The following is a 27719-nucleotide window of genomic DNA, read 5'->3' on the forward strand; positions in this document are numbered from 1 at the left end:
CCTGCACACGACACCCAGACACGATTGTGTCACACTCTAAACCCTCTGCATCGCTCCATCTGACCTTGTATCTGATCGGTCTACAGTACACACACACACACACACACACACACACACACACACACACACACACACACACACACACACACACACACACACACACACACACACACACACACACACACACATACACACACACACACACACACACACACACACACACACACACACACACACACACACACACACACACACACACACATACACACATATACACACACACACACACACACACACACGCTTCCTCAGCGCCCTTGTCAAGAAGTTGAAGCCTGCCACTGCTGTGGGACAGTAATCATGCTGGGTGTGAGGAGGGGATCAGACATTGTCCTTCTCTACCTCTATCATCCCTCTCTCCATTTCTCCATTACTTCTCACTCGCCCCGCTTACTCATTTTCTTGACATTTCTCTCTCTCTCTCTCTCTCTCTCTCTCTCTCTCTCTCTCTCTTCTCTCTCTACATCTCTCTTTCTAATCTGTTTTGTTCAAACACCACTGATGCTTTTCTCATTCTCTCTCTCCCCTCTCTCTCTCTGTCTGTTATTCCTCTTCTGTATTCCACTCCCTTAATCCTATAATCTGCTGTCCCCTCTTTCTCTCCTCCTCCTCCTCTCCATCCCTTCCTCATTTCTCCAATAACTCACTTAAATTTGTCATGACATCCACTTAGTTTGAACTAATTCTCCTTTACTTTGGAATCATTCAAACTTAATTTGGGGGAAAAGTGACAGCCCTAAGAACGACAGAAATGTGGAGATACAGAAAGAGAGAGAGAGAGAGAGAGAGAGAGAGAGGGGAGGAAGAGAGAAGAGAGAGAGAGAGAGAGAGAGAGAGAGAGAGAGAGAGAGAGAGAGAGAGAGAGAGAGAGAGAGAGAGAGAGAGAGAGAGAGAGAGAGAGAGAGAGAGAGAGAGAGATAGTTGTCTGGGGATGGTTGTCAGGCTGGTGCGCTACTAAGGGTTGAAAATGTGTTCACTCTAGAAAGGGATATATTACCCTTTGATGTCCGTACAATTTTGAATGAAAAACGACGAGCCACTTGTTCTTGTGTTTTGTCCATGCCGTGTAACAAGTGCCTTTATAATTACACCACATCTCTACACATCACACACTACACTTACATACATGTCCACTTTGTTCAGGATGCTACTTGTTGGGCATGGAAAGGGATCATAGTGTGTAGGGGAGTGGACATTTAATTATTAATGTAATTAATTCATTACATTCATTACATGTAATTATAGACTCAAAATTTGTTTTAACCAGCAATTCTGTATACTCTGTATATTCTGTTCTGTTCGCCGTGTCCTAATCCTCTGCCTGTCTCCTTGCCCAGGACCTCCAGTCTACCTGCCAGCCACCTGACTCCTGCCACGGACCCAGCCTGCTTTCTGCCATCAGAACACTGAGAGAAAACGGGTGTTTTGGGTGTTTTTCAATGTATGTGATGTATAGATTGGGGGAGATGGTAGCATCTAAAGGTGCCAGGTCAGAGAGGTCGAAATGAGCAGGAGACGGTGGGTTCAGAGCAAGCAGGGTGTTAGTGTGAGTACACACTGAGCAGGGCAGAATGTTTTGAATTCCCAAGTACATCAACATTGATAACAGCAGCACAGAGCGGAGATAGATTCATCATTAATGAAACAGTAATGAACGTTTAGAATGTGTGTCTAAAGGTTAAACGCGGTTGTCATGGTAGCGGCACATGACAACCAGAAGAGGGGCGGGGCCGCTGTTGCTATGACGAAGATCATATAAATGAACAGTAGTTCCGGGTAAGGGCAGACCAAAGAAATTAATCCCACAGGAGGGAAGAAACCATCAGAGACTCTCATCCTCTCACCCTCACGGTGGGGGGGGGGGGGGGGGGGGAATGACACATCATCATTAGCTTCGGCTAACCCGAGGAGGGTTTCGGCTAACGACAGGCCTGAGCCACTATTGGACTGATAGCAATGACAATACAATATGATAACATCTGAGATGAGGTTTCTGTTTATATCAATAAACAACGCTCTTTCAAGAAAGGTATGCTGTCTGAGGGTCGAATTCTTATGGAGGTGGAGATTTATTATGGTTGCGGATCGCACTAACGGGGAATGATAAGGGTTTTACATTTACATTTACATTTAGTCATTTAGCTGACGCTTTTATCCAAAGCGACTTACAAGTTCTGTACGACAAGACAGCAAGAGGGTACAACTCTATCAGCTGAGTAACAATGTTCATCAAAGTGTTGCGTGTTACAGTGTAGGTTAGTTTATTAGTGCATGACAGTAAGGTTAGTCAGGGTTAGATTTTTTTATTTTTTTTAATCATTTCAGATAATGGTTGAAGAAGTGAGTCTTTAGTCGACGGCGAACAATTTGACGGGATTCGGCTGTCCTAACTGGGATGGGTAGTTCATTCCACCATTGTGGGGCAAGGACTGAGAATAGGCGGCTTCTCTTTGATGACCCTCCGGGAGCTTGGATAGGAGTAGGTCTGAGGCGGCCAGAAGATGCAGAGCGTAGGGGTCTTGAGGGTGTGTAGTTAGAGACCATTGACCGGAGGTGCGGGAGCGGTTCCCTTTGCCCGCACGGTATGCTAGGTCGAGGGCCTTGAAGCGGATACGTGCAGCAATGGGGAGCCAGTGCAGGTCCCTAAGAAGTGGGGTGACATGGGCCGACTTCGGTAGGTTTTAGATCAGGCGGGCCGCTGCGTTTTGAATGAGTTGAAGAGGCTTGGTGGCAGTGGCCGGGAGGCCAGCTAGCAGTGCGTTGCAGTAGTCGAGGCGGAGATGACTGTTGATTGGACGAGGAGTTGGGTGGCTTCTTTTGTCAGGAAGGGGCGTATCCTTCTGACGTTGCTCAGGAGGAATCTGCAGGTTCTGGTTGTCGCTGCGATGTGAGCAGAGAAGTTCAACTGGTCATCGAGGACAACACCAAGGTTCTTGGCGGTCGGGGACGCGGTCACAGCTGCATTCTCGACTGTGATGGAGAGGTCGGTCAGGGGGGAGGATTTGGCCGGCAGGTGGAGCAATTCTGTTTGCTTAGGTTCAGTTTGAGGTGGTTGGTCGTCATCCAGGCGGAGATGTCGGACAGACAGGCCGAGATCCGCTCAGAGATGTGGATATCTGAGGGAGGGAGGGAAGGAGAGGAAGAGTTGAGTATCATCGGCATAACAATGATATGAGAAGCCATGAGACGTGATAATGTTACCCAGTGATTTAGTGTAGAGGGAGAAGAGAAGGGGTCCTAGGACCGAGCCCTGGGGGACACCCGTCCGGAGGGGGCGGGTGGCCGACAGAGTCCCTCTCCATGACACTTGGTAGGAGCGGTCGTTGAGGTATGATGTCAGCCATGTCAGCGCAGATCCAGCCACTCCCATTCCTGCGAGGGCCGCGAGGAGGATCTGATGGTTGACTGTGTCGAAGGCTGCAGATAGATCTAGGAGAATCAGGACAGAGGAGAGGCCTTTCGCTTTTGCTAAGTGAAGTGCCTCTGTGACCGCAATGTGGGCCGTTTCTGTGGAGTGGTCAGTCCGGAAGCCAGACTGATTGGGGTCTAGGAGGTCATTCTGTAAGAGATAAGCAGTAAGTTGGTTGGATACAGCACATTCAAGTGTTTTAGAAAGAAAAGGAGAGAAGAGAGACAGGACGATAGTTGGCTATGACGGTGGGGTTCAGGGTTGTTTTTTTATGAGGGGCGTGACTCTGGCTTGTTTTAGGGAGGTGGGGACCACCCCGAGTTGAGTGAGGAGTTGATGGTTGCAGTAGGAATGGGAGGATGTCCGGTGCTATGGTCTGGAGGAGTGGGGAGGGTAGCTGGTCCAGCTGGCATGTAGTCGGACGGTTCGACGTTACCAGTGTCAGGGTCTCGGCTTCTGTAATGGGGGAGAAAGATGACAGAGTGAAGGATGAGGTTCTCGATTCAGCGTTTGGAATGGGTGGGGGTTGGGAGAAGGCGCTGCGGATGTTCTCCACTTTTTCCTCAAAGAAGATCGCAAAGTCTTCGGCAGAAAAAGATTATCAGCCAGTATGAGGAGACGTCGGGGGAATCCAATACACAACGCAGAGTCAGTGGACGTAAATGAGAACACAAACACCAAACAGACGAGGACGTGATACTGGCCGATTGATCAGAATCTAACATATTCTCTTCTTTGCCAAATGCAACTTCCTTTCTGCCGTCGACTAAAAACACACTTCTTCTATCAATATCTGAAATGAAGAAAATAAATAAATAAATAACCTTTGTTTACTATCATGCACGTTGTCACAAAATTATCTTCCTGGCCTATATTACTACCAACTATACTAATATGTGTCTTTACTATATGCACTCAAGACTGTAGCACCCAAGCTTCAACACTGTTTGACGAACATTGTTACTCAGCTGAAAGAGTTGTACCCTACCTGTTGTACAGAACTTGTAAGTAGCTTTGGATATAAGTGTTCAGCTAAATGACATGCAAACGTAAATGTAAACTGTACCAGCTTGCTTCTCTGCATTTAAGTCCTAACTGTTACCCAGGTTCTGACAGAGGGGCAGAAAAGATATGAAAGAGAGGAAGACAGGAGACAGGAGACACAGGATACAGAGAGAACGTGAGAGGGAACTGACTTCTTGCTGCTGGTCTGCTTGCCCTGCGCAGCACAGCTGTAGTTGCCGAGCTGGGTTCCAAAGCGTAGCGACACGGCAGTGTCACAGTCATCGACGCTCACCACGGCAACCTTCTCATCCGACGGGCCGGCCGCCTCACCACTCATACTGCGCTTGGGCTGGAGAACACACACACACACACAGGCACACACAGGCACAGATGCACGTAGGCAAACGTAAGCACATACTGTACATAGACAAATGGGCATTAAGCACACACAATACAGTAGGATTAAATATAGCAAACCCACAGACAAAATACAACCAGGGCAACATGCAAGAGACACAACACAATTTACCAAACCTACAGTGCATCACACTTTCCCTACTACTACTACTACTACTACTACTACTACTACTACTACTACTACTACTACTACTACTACTACTACTACTACTACTACTACTACTACTACTACTACTACTACTACTATTACATTCATCTATTAAAACAGAGAGTTAACAGTAAACACAGATTGACATTCCAACACGCCCTTGTACGCACATACTCACACTTAGCTACTACACCTTTAGGTTATGTTAGTAACAATCAGGTTATGTTAGAAAGAGACACTCAGGTTATGTTAGAAAGAGACACTCAGGTTATGTTACAAAGAGACACTCAGGTTATGTTAGAAAGAGACACTCAGGTTATGTTAGAAAGAGACACTCAGGTTATGTTAGCAGGGGAACATGGAAACTCATACAGAGCTGCATGTATAAAACATGGTATTGGCATGGAGGGGTGCGCAGACAGACAAACAGACACACTCACAAAGAAGAAAGAAAGAAAGAAAGAAAGAAAGAAAGAAAGAAAGAAAGAAAGAGAAAGAAAGAAAGAAAGAAGAAAGAAAAGAAAGAAAGAAAGAAAAGAAAGAAAGAAAGAAAGAAAGAAAGAAAGAAAGAAAGAAAGAAAGAAAGAAAGAAAGAAGAAGTATATGCACCCTGACACACACATACTCACATAGCGTGTAGTGGGCTGAGGAAATAAGAAAGTAAAAAGAATAATGTAAAAAGAATAATGTAAAAAGAATAATGTAAAAAGCATGAAAACATTTCTGTCTGTGTGTCTCTCTCTATGTCTCTCTCTCTCTCTCTCTCTCTCTCTCTCTCTCTCTCTCTTCTCTCTCTCTCTCTCTCTCTCTCTCTCTCTCTCTCTCTCTCTCTACAATATTTCCCAAAACAAATGTGCCTGCTGAAATCTCATTAAATCTTCTCAATTTTTCTGTTTCCAGCGGCACTGTGTGGTTAGTGAACTAATCATTAATCAAATTAGTTTATTATTAAAATGTTTAAGCAGGTGCAAGAGACCAGGGACCATGTTTATCATACTGTAGTACTGATCTAGGGTCAAGTGCTTTGCATCACATGGCCATGTACACCTCACTATGACTTATGAGCCAATCTGGTCTCGGAAAAGCACTCCTTCTTTCACTGTCTTTTTGAACAGGGAGAATATAGTGCATGGAAGCCCTTTAGCCTGGGTTGTCCCGGTGGCTCACCAAGCTAAGAGACATACCATGTCATCACAACGCCCTGGGTTTGATTCTGGTCCTTGACCTTTGTTGCATGTCACCCCCCCCCCCCCCCCCCCCCCTCTTCTCCCCCCAATGTTTCCTGTCCTTCTCCACTACGCTCTTCTAAGGCTGTGTATAGACAAGGCTTTTCTTGGTGAAAAAGAAAAGAAAGAAAGAAAGAAAGAAAGAAAGAAAGAAAGAAAGAAAGAAAGAAAGAAAGAAAGAAAGAAAGAAAGAAAGAAAGAAAGAAAGAAAGAAAGAAAGAAAGAAAGAAAGAAGGATGCATATTGTCTGTGTGTCTCTCTCTCTGTCTCTGTCAATCTGTCTTTCTCGCTCTCTCTGTCTGTCTGTCTCTGTCCCACACTATTTGTCTCTCTCTGTCTGTGTCTCTCTTTCTCTTTCTGTCTGTCTGTCTCTGTCCTTCGCTATTTGTCTCTCTCTGTCTGTGTCTCTCACTGTCTGTCTGTCTCTCTATTAACCCTTTCACTACCACACTACAGAAGGTTAACCTTTCACTACCACACTACAGAAGGTTAACATTTCACTATCACACTATGTGGCAGTGAAAGGATTAACCTTCTATAGTGTGATAGTGAAAGGATTAAAGATAGTAACTACAGAAATGACCAAAATGCCTAAAAATAAGACAAAATAACATCAGAAAAGCACATGATATCACACAGGCCAACACACACATGCTCTCTCTCTCTCTCTCTGACCTTGTTGTAGTAGTGTATGTGGACTGTATGCCAGTTGCCATCACTGACGCCTCCAGGCAGGAACGGGCTGACCTGAGTAGACGATTCACCTAGATACACACACACACACGCACACGCACACGCACACACACACACACACACACACACACACACACACACACACACACACACACACATGCACACACACACACACACACACATACACACACACACACACACACACACACACACACACACACACACACACACACACACACACACACACACACACACACACACACACACACACACACACACACACACACACACACACACACACACACACATTTCTTTATGCACAGGTTTAGGCGCATCTCCACCACCTCCACAACGCAAACAACACAACATTTGCTCCTCTGCACTAAAGGCCAGCAGCATTTCATTTATTTATTATTATTTTTACATTCAGGCCCATTATCGCTCATAACACCCCAATAATATTAATTAGGAGTCTGTGGTTCCAACACACATCCGTTTCGGTGGTGCTAAGCCACACTGTAAAGCACAGTCAAGTCAGGGCTTGTAAAAATCCTTTTTCAATGCTCCCGAAATTGTTCATGAAATCCAGTGATCCAAACATAAACTAGCCACACCACCAATAATACAAGCATAGCAATAGAGACATGTTTTTATTCTCTAGCGGATTGAATGAGCGCTTGATACAAGGACTGACAATAGAAATATGATCAATATAAATTGGATTCATTGTGTTTTGTGTCTGTAAAGTACTGTTCGTTTATGTTGGTAATATTTATAAATACTGGAGTAAAAACAGATCTATATTCTCATTTACAACGGGTTAAGAAAGATATTGTTTTTTAAGTACAGTATATTTCCCATCTACCAATATCAAACTGTTAAAAGAATGTACGTGAATATACCCCACAATTATAAGAACATTTTAAATAAATCATAGATTGGCTCTTTAATGACAATGACTCAACCCCAATCAGGATCTTTGTTAGACAAAGATCGATCTGTTAAGGGTTAAACGTGTCTGCCATCCTGCTTAGTAAGCAACATGAATATTACTGTAGATGGGGTTTTTAAAGTTACATTAGAAGTTACGCCTGAAAAGTGACAGACCCTCTGGTCAAATCTGTCTGCGGTAACTAAATGAGTAATGCTTTCCCGTCACTCAGTGTTAACGTGCTCTTGAGTGTGGCATGAGTGTGAAGGCAGGTTGCGTGGCTGTAAAATAGTCTGTGTGCTCAGTTAAAGTGGATTATGGGGCATCACGGTGGCTCTCGCCACTCTAAGACGCGTACCAGGAAATTACCTTTCACTGTCCTGTCTAATAAAAGCGGGAAATCTAAAAAGATCTAAAAACACAAAAACCTTCACTGGATTGTAGGGGTAGGAATCACCAGAGGCCCCACGATACCATACTATCACCATACTATGAGTCATGGTATTGTAATATCGCAATATATTGCGATATATTGCGATTTATTACCTTTTTTCAACTGCAAATTATGTCCCCAATGGAAAACCTTTTCAACATCTGCAATAAAAATATATATACATCATCTGTTTGATCTAATAAGATAACATGTTCAGTCTGTTCTCCAATCATTTCTATTGCAGCAAAATGGGATTTTCAAGAAAAATATAATATACTGTATATATATAAAATATTGATATTCAGTCATTGTATTGATATTATATCGGCACACAAAATATCGTGATATATCGCTGTATTGATTTTTTCCTCCACCCCTACTGGATTATTGTAGGTTAAAAGAAAAAAAGGCCTCCACACACTAGTTCCCGAATAACAACTGAACAACAACTCAACTTGAATACAAAAGCAGCAGGACATATACCTGTATGTCCAAAAATTTTGTTTTAAGATTTTAAAGGAAGACATTTTGGGAAATAAATGTATTTGCCATCTTCCCCAGAGTCAGACAAGAAGATTGATATCAGTTTCATCACTGTGGGTCCCGTAGCCCCAGAGAGAGGTCCTGGTGCATGCTAGCCTAGCTTAGCACAACGACTGGAAGCAGTAGGGAGCAGCTAGCCTAGCTCCTACAAATGTGAATAATAATAATAATAATAATAATAATAATAATAATAATAATAATAATAATAATAATAATAATAATAATAATAATAATAATAATAATAATAATAATAATAATAATAATAATAATAATAATAATAATAATAATAATAATAATAATAATAATAATAATAATAATAATAATAAATAATAAATAATAATAATAATAATAATAATAATAATAATAATAATAATAATAATAATAATAATAACTTCCAAAACTGACACGCAGAGATTAAATTGATATCAATCTTCTCGTCTGACGGAAAGCAAGATGGCCAATAAGTGTATTTCCCAAAATATCGTGAGTGTACCTTTAAGTCTTGAAACACATCTGTGTATGTACAGTAGAAGGATCAAAAACATTAAGCTTGTCTGCGAAAAACCCATCATAACAGCCACTACAGTTTTCCCTACAACGCTATCAAGATCCATTGTCTGACATGAGCTTGAAACTCAAGGGGGGGGGGTTAGAATGTAACTATGTAATTTATATATATATATATTAGTGCTGTCAGGTGATTTAAAAAATTAATCTAATTAATTACAGGATTTGTAATTAATTAATCTAATTAATCGCATTTTAATCGCATAACCATTTTATGCCTGATATTCTATATTCTATAATCATATTTCAAATAGCATGTGTCCGGATGGCAGAATTCAGTACTGTATCTACAAAACCTTCTGTTTAATCATCTTCCATCTATTAATTTGCTTAGATTGTTCAGGTCTGGTCAATTTGAGCATGGTGTTATTCACAGTCAAAGATACATTTTTTTTATTGATATTCTCATTTGGTTCATTACAATTTACTCAAGCCTAGTAACAGACACAGTATTTCTGACACTGGGAATACATTCGCTGAGATCCATAGATGTCCCTAGAATCAGATACCAAGAACATGCAAATGGACCATATTAAAAAAAAAGTCTGTAAATATGTATTCTACATTCTTATGGAATGAATGAGATAAAAAAAATTATACAAATTTGTATTTTAATTTTTTTTTGTAATTAATTTTGAGTACATTTTCATAACGCGATCATTTGCTGTGTAATTAATTAATCTAATTAACGCGATAAACTGACAGCTCTCAGCTCTCAGGCATCGTCAGATACAGTGGGAGAATTGTTTTAAAGATGCAAGATTATAAAAAAAAAATATTTAAAAGGGAAAGAATGAAGCTTCTGAACGACTTCTGAGTTTTTCTTTGTTGAAAACAAGTATTTTGAATTCTGACAGCCCTTCCTTCACACAGTCACTATCAATCAATCACACACACACACACACACACACACACACACACACACACACACACACACACACACACACACATACACACACACACACACACACACACACACACACACACACACACACACACACACACACACACACACACACACGGCAGGGCAGCAGGTTGGTTAGGGCCTAGTATTCGAAGGGTTGTTGGTTCTACCGACAGTACCAATACTGCCGAAGTGCCACTGGGCAATTACACCTACATGTATGTGAACCAACCAGCTCCAAAGACACCTAACAAAAAACTGGACTAGTCGGACAACACTGAGGCCCTCTACAGGAAGGGACAGAGCAGGCTGTTCTTCCTGAGGAGACAAAGGTCGTTCGACGTGTGCAACCGACTGCTGCTATCTTTCTACCAGTCGGTTGTTGCCAGCGTCCTCTGTTTTGCTGTGGTGTGCTGGGGGGGGGGGGGGCAACATCAGCACGAGGGACTCCAGCAAGCTGAACAAGCTGGTGAAGAAAGCTAGCTCCATAGTGGGTGGTGAGCTGGAGATCATCTAGAGGTAGTGGCTGAGAGGAGGATGAGGAAAAAGCTAGAAGCCATCCTGGAGAACCCCTCTCACCCCCTCTATGAGGAGCTAGCCAGAATGAAGAGCACGTTCAGCCAAAGACTCATCAGTTTGAGTAAAATGTTACTCAGTTTGAGTAAAATGGACTCAGTTTGAGTAAATGGACTTTTTTTTATTTTTTATTTCTCTCTCAGATTTTTCTCTGTTTTCTCCCCGTCCCAATTTAGTCGTTGTGCCAATTCCCCCACTCCCCTACCTGGTTGTTCTGCGCATGTTCTCCTACTGGTCGGTACAAGGGAACCCTGAAGTCATCCGCACGCTTCCTCCGACACGCATGGCGACAGCCAGTGACTCTTTTTTCACCTGGCAGTGAGGACTCTCATTGGTGAAGTGTAACGCGTGGGAGGTCACGCTGCCTTCATCAAGTCCTGCCTCCGCTGAGCAAGCGCCCAGACCTGACGCCAGATTCCCACCCATGACTTGCCCTCCCCCTAACCCAGCCAAACGGGTTAGTATAGCGATCAGCCCAAGCCCCAAGCAATGCTGACTCCGGGAGTCGAGACTGCAGCCTCTTGCATTGGTGACAAGCGTAATCTCCGCTACACCACCTGACCGCCAAAATGGACTCAGTTTGAGTAAAATGTACTCTGTGAAATTTACTGTGTACTATTATATTGTATTTGTATTTATATTTTATATTGTATCTATATTGTATCTATATTGTATCTATAGTGTATATAGATACTGGACTGTATCCCCTCCATGCTGCTTTGACACCCGAATGTCCCCAAGGGGATTAATAAAGGATCATCTTATCTGGCTGAGCGATCATGGAGTAGACGTGTTTCACATGAGCTCCCTTCTACCGTGCTGAATATACGTTTCTCCCCATTAGTCTTTATTTTATTTTTATTTGTTTTTTATCTGTTTGCTAGGTCGTCGTGTTTAGTATACATTCATCAACTTTTTTCGACTTTCTACGATGGCGGGGGTGGAAACCAGAGCCATGAAAGAATTAGGCACGACACCGGCACCGCCGAGCATGGCCGCACCGTCCCCCGCTGTCGGGGAGTTAAGCGAAGCTGTGCTCTTGGTCATGACCAAGCTACACGCAGACTCTGAGACACGCATCGCTGAAGCACAGAAGAAAGTACACGCAGACTCTGAGGCACGCATCGCTGAAGCACAGAAGAAAGCGTTGGCGGATTTCTGTATCAGCCTCCGTCGTGAGATATCAGAAGAAATACGGCTGGCGGTAGTCCCGCTGACAGACAAGATGGAGACGATTCACGCTGCCTCATCGGCTAATGCTAACGAACTAGCCATGCTAACGACGGAGGTATCATCACAGTGTGAGAAGATGGCGGGTCTTGAATCCGCCCTGCTGGCTAGGCAGGCTGAAGTCAACAAACTACAGTCGGCGATGGAGGAGATGCAGTCCCGGGATAGACGCCACAACGTCAGGATTGTTGGAGTACCGGAGTCCAGCGGTGAAGGCCGTCTCTCTGAGACCATGCCCGAACTGCTGCAGAAGATACTAGGGACGGACGTCCTCCCCTCGCCTCCTATCTGTGAGTCGGCCTACAGAGCGGGCAGGTTTTCTCCCGGCGTGAACAAAGAACCGAGGCCCATCATAGTCAAGCTGAACAGACTCCAACAGAGAGAAATCATCATGCGGTCGGCTCGTACCAGAAGGGGTACTCTGAGGCTTGGCGATCACAAAGTGGCCATTTTCGAGGACTTTACACCGGAGGTTCAAGCTCAGAGAGCCGAGTACAAGGTGGTCCTGACTAAGCTATGGAAACTAGGCCTGAGGCCCACGTTATTCGCTCCCGCGAAACTATCTGTGTTGGAGAAGGTCGGTGGTCAGCGTTTGTTTTGGTCGTTGGCTAAAGCGAAGGAATATCTCGCGGAGACACCCGAGTCTGTTGCTTGATATCTATGGAGGGTGAGTGACTTGGCGGTTTGGGCCTATATACATTGATTAGGTCGACTATTCACAAACACTTGCTGTCATGCCCAGACATGCTAACTGTCCTCTGCCCATCCAACTAGCGGGGCTTCCCAATGACTTCTGTTACTTGCTAAAGCTGACCTCATGGTCGTACTTGTGTATCGCCTCTTTGGAAGCTAACGAGCTAGCTGAACAATGTACATAGTAGGCTAACGTGCTATCCGGATTCGTCACTAGCTTACGCGCTAGCCTCGGGCTAGCCAGCGGGCTTCGACTATGGTCTGCGCTGAGACATTCGAGACCCGTTAATGGTTACGTTGCTGTTCAAAGGGACATTGGTTTGCACAGTTCAAGAGTGACCGAGTCCCTAACTAACTTCTGGTATGCTTTTTATTTTTATATCCAGGTTGTTTTGAGCTTTGGTGATCCAAAGTAGATGCCAAGGTCGGTTGAATATGCATATACAATATTTGATAAACGGTTGGGTCGGGTATGGCTTGCACTTCATGGCTATATGGTTATATGGCTTGCACTCTAGCCATTACCCTCTTTTCCTTTCTTGTTTCTTTCCTATTGTCGCTGTTTTTATGTCATCTATATGCGCGATTTAAATGTGATCCGGTTCTACCTAGGACTAACTGCTGACTCGCCTTAATTTTGTTTTGAATTTTCCGTGAGGCACTTATGCTATAACGTTGATACATTAATATGCAGACTCCAAGGTAGATGGTTACAGGTTGATGCTGAGTAATTATATAATAATTATTGTCGCTGTTTTAATGGCATTTGAATGAGCAATTTAACTGTGATCCGATCCTACCTTGGACTAACTGCTCCGACCGATATCTTTATTTAAACAATGTATGATGACAGGTGGTGTCAGGTGTTGCCTATTACCATCCCCGGATTGATTAATGAATGATTGTGTTTAATTCTATTCTTACATAGGTTAGGTCATTTCAGCCGTTGTGCCTGATCAGAGGGACGGCTAAAGGGGTGCACTTTGACCATAACCTTTTTTTCCCTTCCTCCTTTTTTTTGTCATTGTTTAATTGACACTGTTCACACAATTTTGCACAATTAACCTGTGACCCGAACCTGCCTTAGACTATCGGCTGGGATGCTTTAATTTAATTTTGTTTTGAATTTTCCTATACCTTTTTGGGCTATAACAATGTGATGTTGAAGCGCAGATTCGGAAATAGAGGGCTGCAGGTTGATGCGGAGTTATTATTTAATAATGGCTATTTTTACCATTATGGTTGTCTCATGTTGGGGCCAGGGCTCAGGTGGGTCTCGACCGATATCTTTATTGAATTTTATTTTATTATTATTTGTGTTTATTGGACTAGTGGGGGTTTACTCAGGGGTTTATCTAGAGGGGGGTGGGAGTGGGAAGCGTCTTATTGATCCATGTCTCTAGTGGGAAGTGATAGGAAGATGACCATCCTCAGTGGATGGGGCATAGGGTGGGGATTGGAGAGTGGGTATAGAGGAACTTATAGTAGGATGGGTGGGTTAGGGTTTAGAGTAGAAGGAGGGGGGGCTGTAGCTGGGGTGGTATTTTTATGTGTTCTATGTACTGTTGTCTTATATATGTGTAAGTGTTCCTCCTCTGAACTCCTGGGATTGACCGTCCGGGCCCGCCGGGATCGGCGCCTCTGTACTCAGCCTGGCTGCACGGGTATGTTCTCTACGCACTTATACAAGCTCGACCATGGCTAAATTGAATATTTTAATTTGGAACGCAGGAGGGCTTAACGCCCCACACAAGCGTACCAGTGTCCTTTGGCTATTGAAGAGGAGAAATATTGACCTTGCTCTCCTTAGTGAGACGCATTTAATGGTAGGTGACGTGTCAAGACTGGCAAATCGGCAATATCACGTTATCTCCTCATCCTCAGCCGATGATAAGACGAAAGGAGTAGTCATAGTTACAAGACGTAACCTTGATATCAAAATCTTGGATGTATGGTCGGACACGGAGGGAAGGATTACTATAGCAAAAGTTGAATTCTTGCATAGGAAGATGGCTATAATAGCATTGTATGCTCCTAACACATTTGATTCAGCGTTCTATAATACAATCACGAAGAATATGTTGGAACTTAATGGATACGCTCTCATTGTGGGTGGCGATTTTAATGCGTGCTGGGATGCGGAGATAGATAGGTCCGGGCCCGCTGAAACGAGCGACCAGAAACGGGCCTCTAAGGCCCTCAGGATGTGGGCCAAAGACACAGGGCTCACAGACCTCTGGCGCTTATGCAACCCCACCCTCAGAGATTACTCTCACCTGTCAGCCAGACACAAAAGCTTCTCTCGAATTGACTATGCATTCGCGTCCCCTAATATGTTTGATAGTTTCGATGTCTCATTGGTTCCCTTGGCTCTCTCAGACCACAAGGGGATTTTCCTTACGGCAACCTTTGGCAGGCTCTCCGCAAGAGCTCCCAGATGGCGTTTTAATTCGACCTTGCTAAAGAACGATGACTTCTGTTCTGAGTTCAGGAGTAAACTAGCTGAATTTTTGCAGATCAACGTTGGCACAGTAGAAGACCCTAGGGTCCTGTGGAACGCATTGAAAGGATTCATCAGGGGTCATGTCACACTATTTGCCTCCAATTTGCGAAAATCCCGGTCAAAAAAGCTAGAAGGACTGGAATCATTATATGCGGACCTATACGCATCCTTGCAAACTGACTATAATGAACGACTAAACACACAACGTAAGATAGTCAAAAAAGAAATAAACTCCATACTTAAACAACAGTCTGAGTTTTTGATACATAGGACAAGACAAAATTACTATTTTCACGGCTCCAGACCTAGCCATCTATTGGCAATGAAAATACGATCAAATGATCATTTCTCAGATATCCCCTCGATTAGGACGAGCCAGGGTGCAGTCACTACTGATTCGAAAAAGATCAATGACACTTTTAAAGAGTTCTACTCACAGTTATATAGCTCAGAGGGTAATCTGGATGACTCTAGATTTGAATCGTTCATTGGCGGGCTTGAGATACCCCACATTTCTGAGGAAGAGGCCAAGGAACTGGGGAGACCGATTACTCTCGTAGAATTGAGGGAGACTATTGTTGAAATGCAGAGGGGTAAGGCGCCAGGCTGGGATGGTATTCCACCCGAAGTGTATTTAGCTTTCTGGGACCAACTGGGCCCATTGATGCTCGATATGATCAATTACGCTATCGAACAAGGGGAGTTCTCAAGAGATGTCAATATGGCGTTGATTTCTTTACTTCTCAAAAAGGACAAAGATCCCAATGATTGTGGTAGCTATAGACCCTTGAGTCTTCTCGGGGCCGATTTAAAGGTGTTTGCCAAGGTGCTGGCCCGTCGCCTGCAGAGATTTATGTCTGTATTGGTACACTGCGATCAAACTGGTTTTATCCCGGGGCGTCTGGCTGCAGATAATCTTAGGAGGCTGTTGCATGTAATCGATAACAGTAAAGACAATACAACTCCATCCACAGTTCTGTCTTTGGATGCCATGAAGGCGTTTGACAGACTTGAGTGGTCATATCTGTGGAAGGTACTTGAGGTCATGGGTCTTGGAAAGAGTTTTATTCATATGATTAAAGTCCTGTATGCCTCGCCGTCTGCGATGATACTGACAGGCAAAAACTGTTCCACACTCTTTCCAGTCTCCAGATCTTCTAGACAGGGTTGCCCTCTGAGCCCGGGACTGTTCGCGCTTTCCCTCGAACCTTTGGCCCAATTTATTAGGCAATCGGAGGACATCGTCCCCATAATGGTCAACAATACTCCACACAAAATTGCTCTCTATGCGGATGACCTGCTGATTTTCATGGACGACCCCTCCCGGTCGGCCACAAAATTATTGAGGATAATCGACGACTTTGGTAAATTGTCAGGTTTTAAGATTAACTGGAACAAATCAGCCTGCCTACCTCTTAATGAACTGGCCAAGGCGGTACGACTACCAGCTGATATCCCCATAGTAGAACATTTTAAATACCTGGGCATAGAGATATTCCCCACGCTGAACCAAACTACTAAGTACAACTTCACGGGTACTTATGATAAAATACGCCAGGATCTAGACAGGTGGTCGTCCCTTCCTAACTCCTTACAAGCCCGGGCTTCCATAATCAAAATGAACATCCTGCCTAGGATAAATTTTATTAGCTCAATGCTCCCCCTGCCCCCTCCAATAGACCACTGGCGCAAGGTTCAATCGATGGTATCTAAGTTTGTCTGGAATAACAAACGCCCGAGAATCAAAAGGGCTACTACTCAACGTAGGAAACAAGATGGGGGCCTCGCAATCCCTGATTTTAAACTGTATTTCTGGTCCTTTTCACTGAGACCTTTGATGTGCTGGCTAGACCCTGTAGAGGCTGTATCGTGGCGCTCCTTAGAAGCGGCGGCGGTGTCTCCGCTAAGATTGCAGGATGTAGTGTACTCCACTGTCTCTATTGCGAAATGCCGGCTGAGGTATGGACCGATCATAACTCACGTGATCCAAACGTGGCGTAATGTACAGAGGTCGTGTGGGGTTAAATGCCCCTGGCACCTGGACTCTCCAATTTTTAATAACCAGCAATTACTTGTTGGACACAAGCCGGTTAATATTCCTCAATGGCAAAGGAGGGGAGTGCATACTCTGGAGGATATTTATGATAAGAACGGCCTCCGTGCGTTTCAGGACTTAAGAGAATTTTATGATCTTCCCGGCGAGTCCTTCTTTCTTTACCTTCAACTAAGGTCAGCACTGAGGGCGCATGGCGTACCGTGGGCTCAAGCCTTGCACCCACACCCCTTCCTCAGGCTCATAGTGGACAGGACGACATCCAGAGGGTTTGTCTCCGACTTTTATACGCTCTTAATTCAATCCACGTATAAAAATTTATCATTGGATACAATCTGGCGTGTGGATATCCCGGAGTTGGACCCCGAGTTTGACTGGGATGATGTTTGGGCAAATGTGGCATTATCTTCCCGCAACCCCAATCACCAGCAAATTAATTTTAATTATATTCATAGGACCTATCTTACACCTAGGAAGCTATTTGCTATGGGACTGATAACCGACTCTCGGTGCACTTTGTGCTCTCAAAAGGCCACTGGCACTTATATGCATATGTATTGGGATTGCCCACCAGTGGCCCGCTTCTGGAGGTCAATAACGGACAAACTTTCAGATCTGTGTGGCTTAACTATCCCATTCACAGCTGTTACGCTACTCCTGAACGATATAACGACACTACCCGCGTCCGTACAACTGAAAAGGGTTGTCCTAGCGGGCGTCACAGCAGCGAAGAAGCTAATAGCAATGAGATGGAAGGAGCCTGAGAAGCTTACAATGATTAACTGGTCCCTAACTCTATTGGATGTGATTTATCTTGAGATATCCACGGCCCGGGTGATCGGGGTAGGGCAGGCTGGAATTGACCTGTGGTTCGCAGCAGCTGAGAAGGTAAAGACCGCAGTGTGCGGCTGAGCGGGGTTGGGGCGCTTGATCGGGGGGGTCCGGCGGTCTCTGGGGAGGGGGAGGAGGAAATGTCTTGTCTGTCTTGGTTTTTGTCTTGTCCTTCTTAACTTTGACTGGGGGGATTTTAGGGGGGGTTGGTATTTAGCTATTCTGCGCTATATGTCAATTCACATGCCATCTCCCCAAGAGACTAATATTGGCAGACTGATTGACCTGTCAACCAACTTGGAGGAAGAATTTCTTTCTTCTTACACTTTACCTTCTGCAAGTTTGGCAGTCTTGAACATGTGTAAGGGACCTAGGCTATCTACAGTAAATCTGCGGCAACACTCTCATAAACAATCTTTTAAGTCACTCCACTTTGTAAAGGTGGGGAAAGGTTGCCATGTTTTGAAGACCCTTTTTGTTATTGAAGTAGCCATCTATATCTGATAGGTTGGACGCTGTTTCTTTTTCTTTTTGTCTTTATAATTTATTATTCTGTATTATTATTGTTTGTTATTCTCCTGTGGAAGTTATGTTTTTTGTTACTGTGGTTATTGTGTTGTCCTGTTTCATGTAATTAATAATAAAAAAAATTTGATCAAAAAAAAAAAAAGGATCATCTTATCTTAACCCACATGTATATGAACCAACCTGCTCCAAGTGGTTGTGTCTGTCCTTTTAAAAATAAATATACACAGACGCACACACACACACACACACACACACACACACACACACACACACACACACACACACACACACACACACACACACACACACACACACACACACACACACACACACACACACACACACACACACACACACACACACACACACACACACACACACACACACACACGTACCTGTGGAGTATTTGAGCACCACTTGTCCGTCCTGTATCTCCAGAGCGATGAAGTCATGTTTCTCGTTGAAACGTCCGTTATAAAAGAGAAGGCCGCTGCTCTCCAAGGTGGCAAAACTGGAAATGCACACACACATATACAGAGAGAGAGAGAGAGAGAGAGAGAGAGAGAGAGAGAGAGAGAGAGAGAGAGAGAGAGAGAGAGAGAGAGAGAGAGAGAGAGAGAGAGAGAGAGAGAGAGAGAGAGAGAGAGAGAGAGAGAGAGAGAGAGAGAGAGAGAGAGAGAGAGGTGTCAGTCATAATAATATAACACATCTTCAAGAAAGTCCATATGTAGCCTATAGATACTTTGTGTTGGGAAAGTAATGTTACAGTGTAATTGCAATGTGGAGACGTTTGACCAGCCCAGGCTACATGTGAAATTGCCTAGTGGCCTAAACTATGATTAGAGCCTGAGGGGCCTCAGTTCGATTACGCGGACCAGCAGGACGTCTAGGAGGCGGAAGTGAATGACTACTCTCTCGTCCTTCAACAACCCGCCCTGTTGAAGTGCCCTTGTGGAGCGGCTCAGAGGCCAACGGGAGAGGGCTGTGGTGTAACTGTCCCACATGTATATGAACTAGGGATGATCGATATTGACTTTTTTTTACCGATATCAGATATACCGATATTGTCCAACTCTTAATTTCCGATACCGATATCAACCGATACCGATATATGCAGGCCAGGGTTTCCCCCCCAAAAGAACGGAATAATTTCAGGTAATTAACATTACATATCTCTTGTCGTGGAATTAACACAACATTATGCATACTTTTGACAATAAATAAAATAAGAATTCGTTCTTACTTGCTTGCCTGGGTAAATAAAGGTTAAATAAATGTAAAAAAAAAGATTAAATTTTTTTTTGACAACCGATACCGATCATTTTCGATATTACATTTTAATGCCAATATCGGTAGGCTGATAATATCTAATAATACTATTTGCACACTCAATATACCATTGAGTGTGCAAAAAACTCAAGCATTACCGCATTACCACAATACGCAATACGCAATACCACAATACTGCGATCATGGTCTCCTACTGTGGGGTAAATGATAAATATCGGTGCATTTATATAGGAGCTTTTATCCAAAGCGCTTTACAATTTGTTCCTCACATTCACCCATTCACACACCGACGGCGGAGGCAACCATGCAAAGTACCGACCTGCTCATCGGGAGCAGTTGGGGGTTCAGTGTCTTGCTCAAGGACACTTTAGACACGCTGCCCGGGAGAAGCGGGAATCGAACCAGGAACCTTCCAATTACCAGACGACCGCTCCTTACCTCCTGAGCCACTGCCGCTCATTACCGCAATTTCTGGTTTGCTCTGCCTTGAGTTATAGCCTACGTGGTAATTTGTTTTTTATTTTATACTTTTATTACCTTGCCGTTGTTGGTCACGGATTGCTTTGACATTAAGGTCGCTTTCACATATAGTTTTGGTGGACTCGGTGCGGTTCTGGGGGTGAAGTTGCAACATTGTTGCATTCTTCATTTGGTTCGCCTGCGTTCACATAGAAATCTGTGAGGCGGACCAAACTATCTGAACAATGTCACGCGGTCGAAAAGGGCGCTTGTCTATTGGACAGTGGAAATGTGTGTGTGGCTGCGAGCCCGTGTGTGCGTGCGCGCGCTGCGCGCGCGTGTGTGTGTCTGTGTGTGGACTGCGACTCGAGCCCTCCAGATCAGCGGAGCGGAGCGAGTTTTGACATGGCATTGATCCATTGTTCTATTGAAGCACATTACCACCATCCTCTCGCTAAACAACTTGTACATCACAGTGTTTTTATGAGTGCGCACAAGTAGCTGTTTTATTAATAATATAATAAGCCGCGTTTTTTCTTCCTTCTTCCCAAGATGCACAGATATATAGATAGATAGATAGAGAGAGAGATAGATGCAGTGTGCTTGTTTTGCAGTGAATGAATGCTGCAAGCAGTGGTAAGGTAATAATAGTATTGACGTGCCATTGATCCATTGATCCAATGCCGTGCGCCTCGGTAATAATAATAAGCCGCGTTTTTTCTTCCTTCTTCCCAAGATGCACAGTTAGATATATAGATATATAGATAGATAGAGAGATTAGATGCAGTGTGCTTGTTTTGCAGTGAGTGCTGCGAGCAGTGGTAATAATAATCACTTCCTATATTTGGTTCGCGTTTGGTTCGATGAAGCCGAACCGAGACCGACGTTTTCAGGCGGACCAGAGTTCGCCTGTTTGGTCCACGAACCGAGTTCGACGCGCATTCACACAAACCCGAAAAACCGGACTATCGAATTCTGGTCCGAAAGTCCGGACCAAACAGCCCCTGTGTGAAAGCGACCTAAGGCTTCATCATCTCATAAGAAACCACATGGATTACTGGAGGACAACACCCCTGTGTAACAGGCAAGGATGAACGCACATACATAACTTACACACACAAACACAGCTGCTTCAGTGCTTCTCCACTCTCTCTGTCTCTCCCTTTCGACTGTGAGTGTGTGTGTGTGTGTGTTTATGTGTGTGTGTGTGTGTGTGTGTGTGTCTGTCTGTCTGTCTGTCTGTCTGTCTGTCTGTCTGTCTGTCTGTCTGTCTGTCTGTCTGTCTGTCTGTCTGTCTGTCTGTCTGTCTGTCTGTCTGTCTGTCTGTCTGTCTGTCTGTCTGTCTGTCTGTCTGTCTGTCTGTCTGTGCGTGCGTGCGTGCGTGTGTGCGCGTGTGTGTGTGTGTGTGTGTGTGTGTGTCTGTGCGTGCGTGCGTGCATGGGTGCGTGTGTGTGTGTGTGTGTGTCTGTGTGTGTGTGTGTCCAGGGGTGTAGCTCCAGATTCTGGGCCCCATGAAAGAATGTATTTGTAGGCCCCCAGTGTATGCGAGCGCGCATAAGCGCGCAAGCGAAATTTTTTTGGCCATTTTTTTATTGATGAAAACGCATAATATGGTTTTTACCTATACATTCGGATCAGCAGTTCAGCACCTGCACTGTTGGTGGGTGAGCCTAGTAAAGGATGTCGCATTGCGTTCATCTTCAATGAATGGACCAATGCAATAGTCTACCAAAGCCCCCCCTCTCTCTCTATATATCTCACACACACACACACACACACACACACACACACACACACACACACACACACACACACTTCAGAAACAAACATAGTATCAATGAGAGCATCAATAATACACCTGAGTGATGTCTAGTAAAAAAGATTTTTCTTTTTTTTTTTTTTGGGGGGGGGGGGGGGCCCTCAGTGCTGGGCCCTTGGAATCATCCTAAGCTACCCCCCCCCCCCCCCCAGCTACGCCCCTGTGTGTGTGCATTGCATAAGCTCCCCTCCCAATAAACGGAGGATGCAAGCAGATGCCAGACAGACGGGGGAACATGAGAGAGAGACCTGTATGGGAAGAGATCGAGCATCATCCCAGTAACATCTTTGGCCTTGATATCTAGCCTTGGTGTAGAGTTATGTTTCCGTTATTCTTAATGTGTTAATAATTGCTCATTAAGGTGCAAGTTCCCCCAAAAGGCTCACAGGGGGAGATCCCAGGGCCATGTTTACAGAGTTCCCTTTAAGTTTAATTAATTAAATTCAGTAAACAGCTTTTAAATAGTATAAATAGACCATGAAGTCCAATAATGTGTGTGTGCGTGTGTGCGTGCGTGCGTGCGTGTGTGCGTGTGTGTGAGCCCTATTTTCTACCAAAATGTCACGATTTGGTGGCCGAAGCATCTTACAGAGTTATAAATGGATAAATCATCTGTAAAGTTGATCCTACTCAAATCCCTATGTCACACTCTATCCATCAAGCTGCGCACAGACGTCTCTTTGTCCTCCGTCTCTTTGTCCTTCCTGCGACCCGGGGTCAAGGTCAAAAGCACCTGCGACCTGGGGTCAAGGTCAAAATCACCTTTATAGCCCAGTGAGAGCGCAGTTGAGTTTATTCTGATACCTTTTAGGGTTTAAGCTGACAATGTATTGCTGTTGACGAGAATGTTAACAGCAACAGAATGTCAATAAATCATGAGTAATGAGACAGAAACCAGAAAAGAGAATGTTAGTTATTAGACTGTAGAGGAAACCAGACAAGAGAACATTAGCTATTAGACTGTAGAGGAAACCAGACGAGAGAACGTTAGCTAGCAGACTGTAGAGGAAACCAGACAAGAGAACATTAGCTATTAGACTGTAGAGGAAACCAGACAAGAGAACATTAGCTATTAGACTGTAGAGGAAACCAGACAAGAGAACATTAGCTATTAGACTGTAGAGGAAACCAGACAAGAGAACATTAGCTATTAGACTGTAGAGGAAACCAGACGAGAGAACATTAGCTATTAGACTGTAGAGGAAACCAGACGAGAGAACATTAGCTATTAGACTGTAGAGGAAACCAGACAAGAGAACATTAGCTATTAGACTGTAGAGGAAACCAGACGAGAGAACATTAGCTATTAGACTGTAGAGAAAACCAGACAAGAGAACATTAGCTATTAGACTGTTGAGGAAACCAGACGAGAGAACATTAGCTATTAGACTGTAGAGGAAACCAGACAAGATAACATTAGTTAAGACTTAAGACTAGAGGAAACCAGACGAGAGAACATTAGTTAAGACTGTAGAGCAGGGGTGGCCAACCCGTGGCTCGCGAGCCGCACGTGGCTCTTTGCCCGTCAATGTGTGGCTCTTCCATAAAAAAAAAAAAAAACGTATAATATTTTTTTTATGTCACTCATTCCGTAGAATAAACATTTACAGATTTTTTTTAAATGGTCCATTTGCATGTTCTTGGTATCTGAATCTAGGGACATCTATGGATCTCAGGGAATGTATTCCCAGTGTCAGAAATATTGTGTCTGTTACTAGGCTTGAGTAAATTGTAATGAACCAAAGGAGAATATCAATTCTATTTACTGTGAATAACACCATGCTAACACCATGCTAAAATTGACCAGACCTGAAAAATCTAAGCAAATTAATAAAGGGAAGATGATTAAACAGAAGGTTTTGTAGATACAGTACTGAATTCTGCCATCTTTTTTATAATGTAAATTTCTCCACCATTTTTCATCATATTGCAACACAGTTATATAGCGTACTTGCATCGTGTCCCGCTCTTAAGCCATACCGAGATATACCTCATCTCATGTACCTACTGTACACCATCAATGAAAAAACAAATACACCCACCACCTGCCAGGCCCCGCCCCTATAGTGGCGTACTATAAAGTACTAGGCGTGGTCACCACTCACTCTTCCTCTCTCAGCTACTGGTCGCTCCGCCATGGGTTATTCCTTGGTCGGCGACGGCCCTCTCTCAAGCACACAGGTCGCTGTTTCAGTACCCGGTGTTTGGCCAACGTCTGCTGGTGTGGCTGGTGAGAGGGTAAGTCTGGAGAGGATGGACCCTTCTGTGGTTGATACCATCCGGAATGCGCATGCTCCCTCCACTGTCGCGCTTTACGCGGGCAGATGGCGTATGTTCCAAGAGTGGTGTAAGGCGGGGGGCCGGGACCCAGTCTCCTGCCCCCTGGATGCTGTCCTTGGTTACCTCCAGTCTCTCCTTGATAGACTGTCGGCTTCGATGGTGAGGGTATATGCAGCAGCTATATCCTCCTATCATGAGGGTTTTGAGGGTGAGGTTTTGTTCAGCCACCCTCTTGTGAAGCGTTTCGCTCGACGCGCTAAGCCGGTACAACGTTCTTTGGCTCAGAGTTGGGATCTTCAATTGATCCTCGGTCGGTTGTCCTTGGCCCCGTTTGAGCCTCTTGAGCAAGCGCCGTTGGGACAGCTGTCGTTCAAGACCGCGTTCTTGCTGGCCGACACCTCCGCTAAACGCGTGGGTGAGCTCTGTGCTCTTTCGGTACGACCAGAGTGCCTGTCTTTTCGTTCCGATTGCGGTGCCACTCTGCGGCCTAATCCTGCCTTCGTGCCTAAAAATATCCGGAGTTCCTTCCGCTCCAGGGATATTGTGGTTCAGGCGTTTCATCCGCCTCCTCACGCTAGTGAGTTGGAGGCGGGCCTTCACCTGTCATGTCCGGTCCGTGCTTTGGGGATTTACCTCAGCCGTACTCAGGGCCTCAGGGCTACCGATCAGCTTTTTGTCTGTCACGGTGGTTCTCGTGCAGGTAAGGCACTATCGAAACAGCGCCTGTCCCATTGGTTGTGCGAGGGCATTGCCCTCTGCTACACGTTGGCCGGGCTGGATCCCCCTGGGGGCGTCAGGGCGCACTCCACTCGTGGTGCGGCGGCCTCTGCCGCTCTGCTGGGTGGGGCCTCGGTGGAGGACATCTGTGCTGCAGCTTCATGGTCCTCCCCGGGTCCCTTCGTAAGGTTTTACCTCATGGACATGACCGGGAGTTCTGTCTCCCAGGCGGTTCTGGGGTCTGTGGCCTCTCCTGCTTCCCGCCCTTTGGTGGGGTAGCAGGGGTGTGTGGGTATGGGCCACAGTGTGTTGGGTCATACGTGGTTCCGCCTGCGCTGTGTGTTCAAGGGGTTGTAGTTCCCTCTTGTTCGCACTCGGGTGGAGTTGACTGCGCCCCCTCTTCATTAGGAAGGATGGGGTGACGGGACTCACCTTTCCCCTTGATGTGGGCTTACGGGTCCTCAGGGGGTGCATCTGTCGGGCCTCGCGTCCGCTCTACCCCATATCTCGGTATGGCTTAAGAGCGGGACGCGATGCAAGTACGCTATATAACGACAGGTTATGTATATAACCTAGTTATATGAGTACTGGCTAAGCGTCCCGCTCTTAGCGTGCCCTGAGTTCCCTTGGGGAATCTTTTCCTGGAAAAGTTTTTTCCGAGGAAGAGTGAGTGGTGACCACGCCTAGTACTTTATAGTACGCCACTATAGGGGCGGGGCCTGGCAGGTGGTGGGTGTATTTGTTTTTTCGTTGATGGTGTACAGTAGGTACATGAGATGAGGTATATCTCGGTATGGCTTCGTTTTTTGCTAGACGTTCACAGAAAGGTAGATAAACTAACTGCTTTCTGATTTATGGAAATACCATTCAGGTTTGTGGGAGATAATCCCAAAAAATAAGAGAAATAAAGAAGTTAATCCAGAAATCAGATGATTGACAGGGGCTGGCGTGAGCTGGGTAGGGTAGTTTTTCGAAAATTTGAAAGCCCTGAGTCTCTTCCTTCAAAAGACTACACTCACTTTTGGCTGCTCCACTTCCTCCTGTCAATATGCGCCGGTTTCCGACTCAATGCCCTGAGATTTCTATAATCTTATATTTCACAAATGTTCTTATATTTCACAAATGTCTTATATTTCTAGGAGCTCTATTGGGGATACGAGGCCTGTATATTCATGGAGTCAACAGTTAAAATCATTGGTAAACAAAAGTAATGCTGAAAATATACACTTTTACTGTATATCTCGGGCTTAAGAGGTTAACCCTGTGAGGCCCAAATAAAAAAGACATTAGCAACTTCAGAGGCCAGAGGGTGAGACCTATAAACACATGAAGGGTGCCGTGACTGAAAAAAAAGTTGAGAAACGCTGGTATATGGCGTGGCTCTTTGTGGTACCACAGTATTTTTTGTGGCTCTTAGTCTCTGACTGGTTGGCCACCCCTGATGTAGAGGAAACCAGACGAGAGAACATTAGCTATTAAAGATTTATTTTTTCGAGCCCAGCTCTCGGTGTTGCTTCCGGCTTGGCTGGTCGTTCATACTAATGGGGAAGCCGGTGGGTGGGGATCGGACGTTGTGGACAGCGACTCCTACAGGTCGGTTGGTGCGCCTGTACAGCAGAATCAGGAAGCAACGGGGGCAGCGTGAGCCTCCCACGCGCTACTCCTCGCCGCTGAGAGATCGCGCTGTACAGGTGAAAAGATGCGACGAGGCGGGGAAGACATGCGACAAATGGGAGTCACCGGGGGTGGGAAGCAAACCCGGGACGGCCGCTTCGCGATGCAGCGCGATACATGGTGTGCTACTAGAGCATCCAGAATGTTAGCTAGCAGACTGTAGAGGAAACCAGATGAGAGAACATTAGCTATTAGACTGTAGAGGAAACCAGACGAGAGAACATTAGCTAGCAGACTGTAGAGGAAACCAGAAAAGAAAGTTAGCTACAGGGCTGTGTGCAGACATTTTGAGGGCCAGGGTGACGCTCAGGACGCCCAGCACCCGCCCCCCTCATCCTGGCCCTTCACGCGCTCAGCCACACCCCCCTCATCCAAGCGACCGACCAGAGGATGTTAAGATGAACGGTGGCCATGCCCACCTGCACTCCGGAGCCGCGCCCCTCGTACCTTATCAACCAATACACGCCTGAGACACTTTAAACACATTTTAACACTACACCACATTTTATCTATACAAAAAGATGTGCACTACTACATTCATACCTCGTTTTGCATTAAAAAAAAATTGCATTTTGTACTTTGTAGTTGGTATATTCTGTATAGTGTTTGGAATTTACTGTATGAAGCACATTCTCAGGGGGCTCATACAGAACCAAGCATTTCACTGTAATGTACATGTACCTCATGTGACAAATAAAACAAAACAAGAAAAGATGACAGAAATGTATTATAT

General features: G+C 44.9%; 1 protein-coding gene across 1 annotated transcript in view; it reads right to left on the reverse strand.

Moving 5' to 3' along the window:
- slc26a6.1 (solute carrier family 26 member 6, tandem duplicate 1) overlaps window positions 1-27719 on the reverse strand; it is a gene marked incomplete at its 3' end in the record, with an annotated part of 163432 nt that overhangs the window by 5781 nt on the left and 129932 nt on the right. The window contains 4 exon segments of the mRNA XM_084333505.1: window positions 4663-4820; window positions 6938-7026; window positions 19143-19258; window positions 22990-23055. Of these exon segments, the coding sequence (XP_084189631.1) occupies window positions 4663-4820; window positions 6938-7026; window positions 19143-19258; window positions 22990-23055 (429 nt within the window).

The sequence above is a fragment of the Notolepis coatsorum genome (assembly GCF_963971535.1).
Source record: "Notolepis coatsorum genome assembly, chromosome: 17".
Classification (NCBI taxonomy): Eukaryota; Metazoa; Chordata; class Actinopteri; order Aulopiformes; family Paralepididae; genus Notolepis; species Notolepis coatsorum.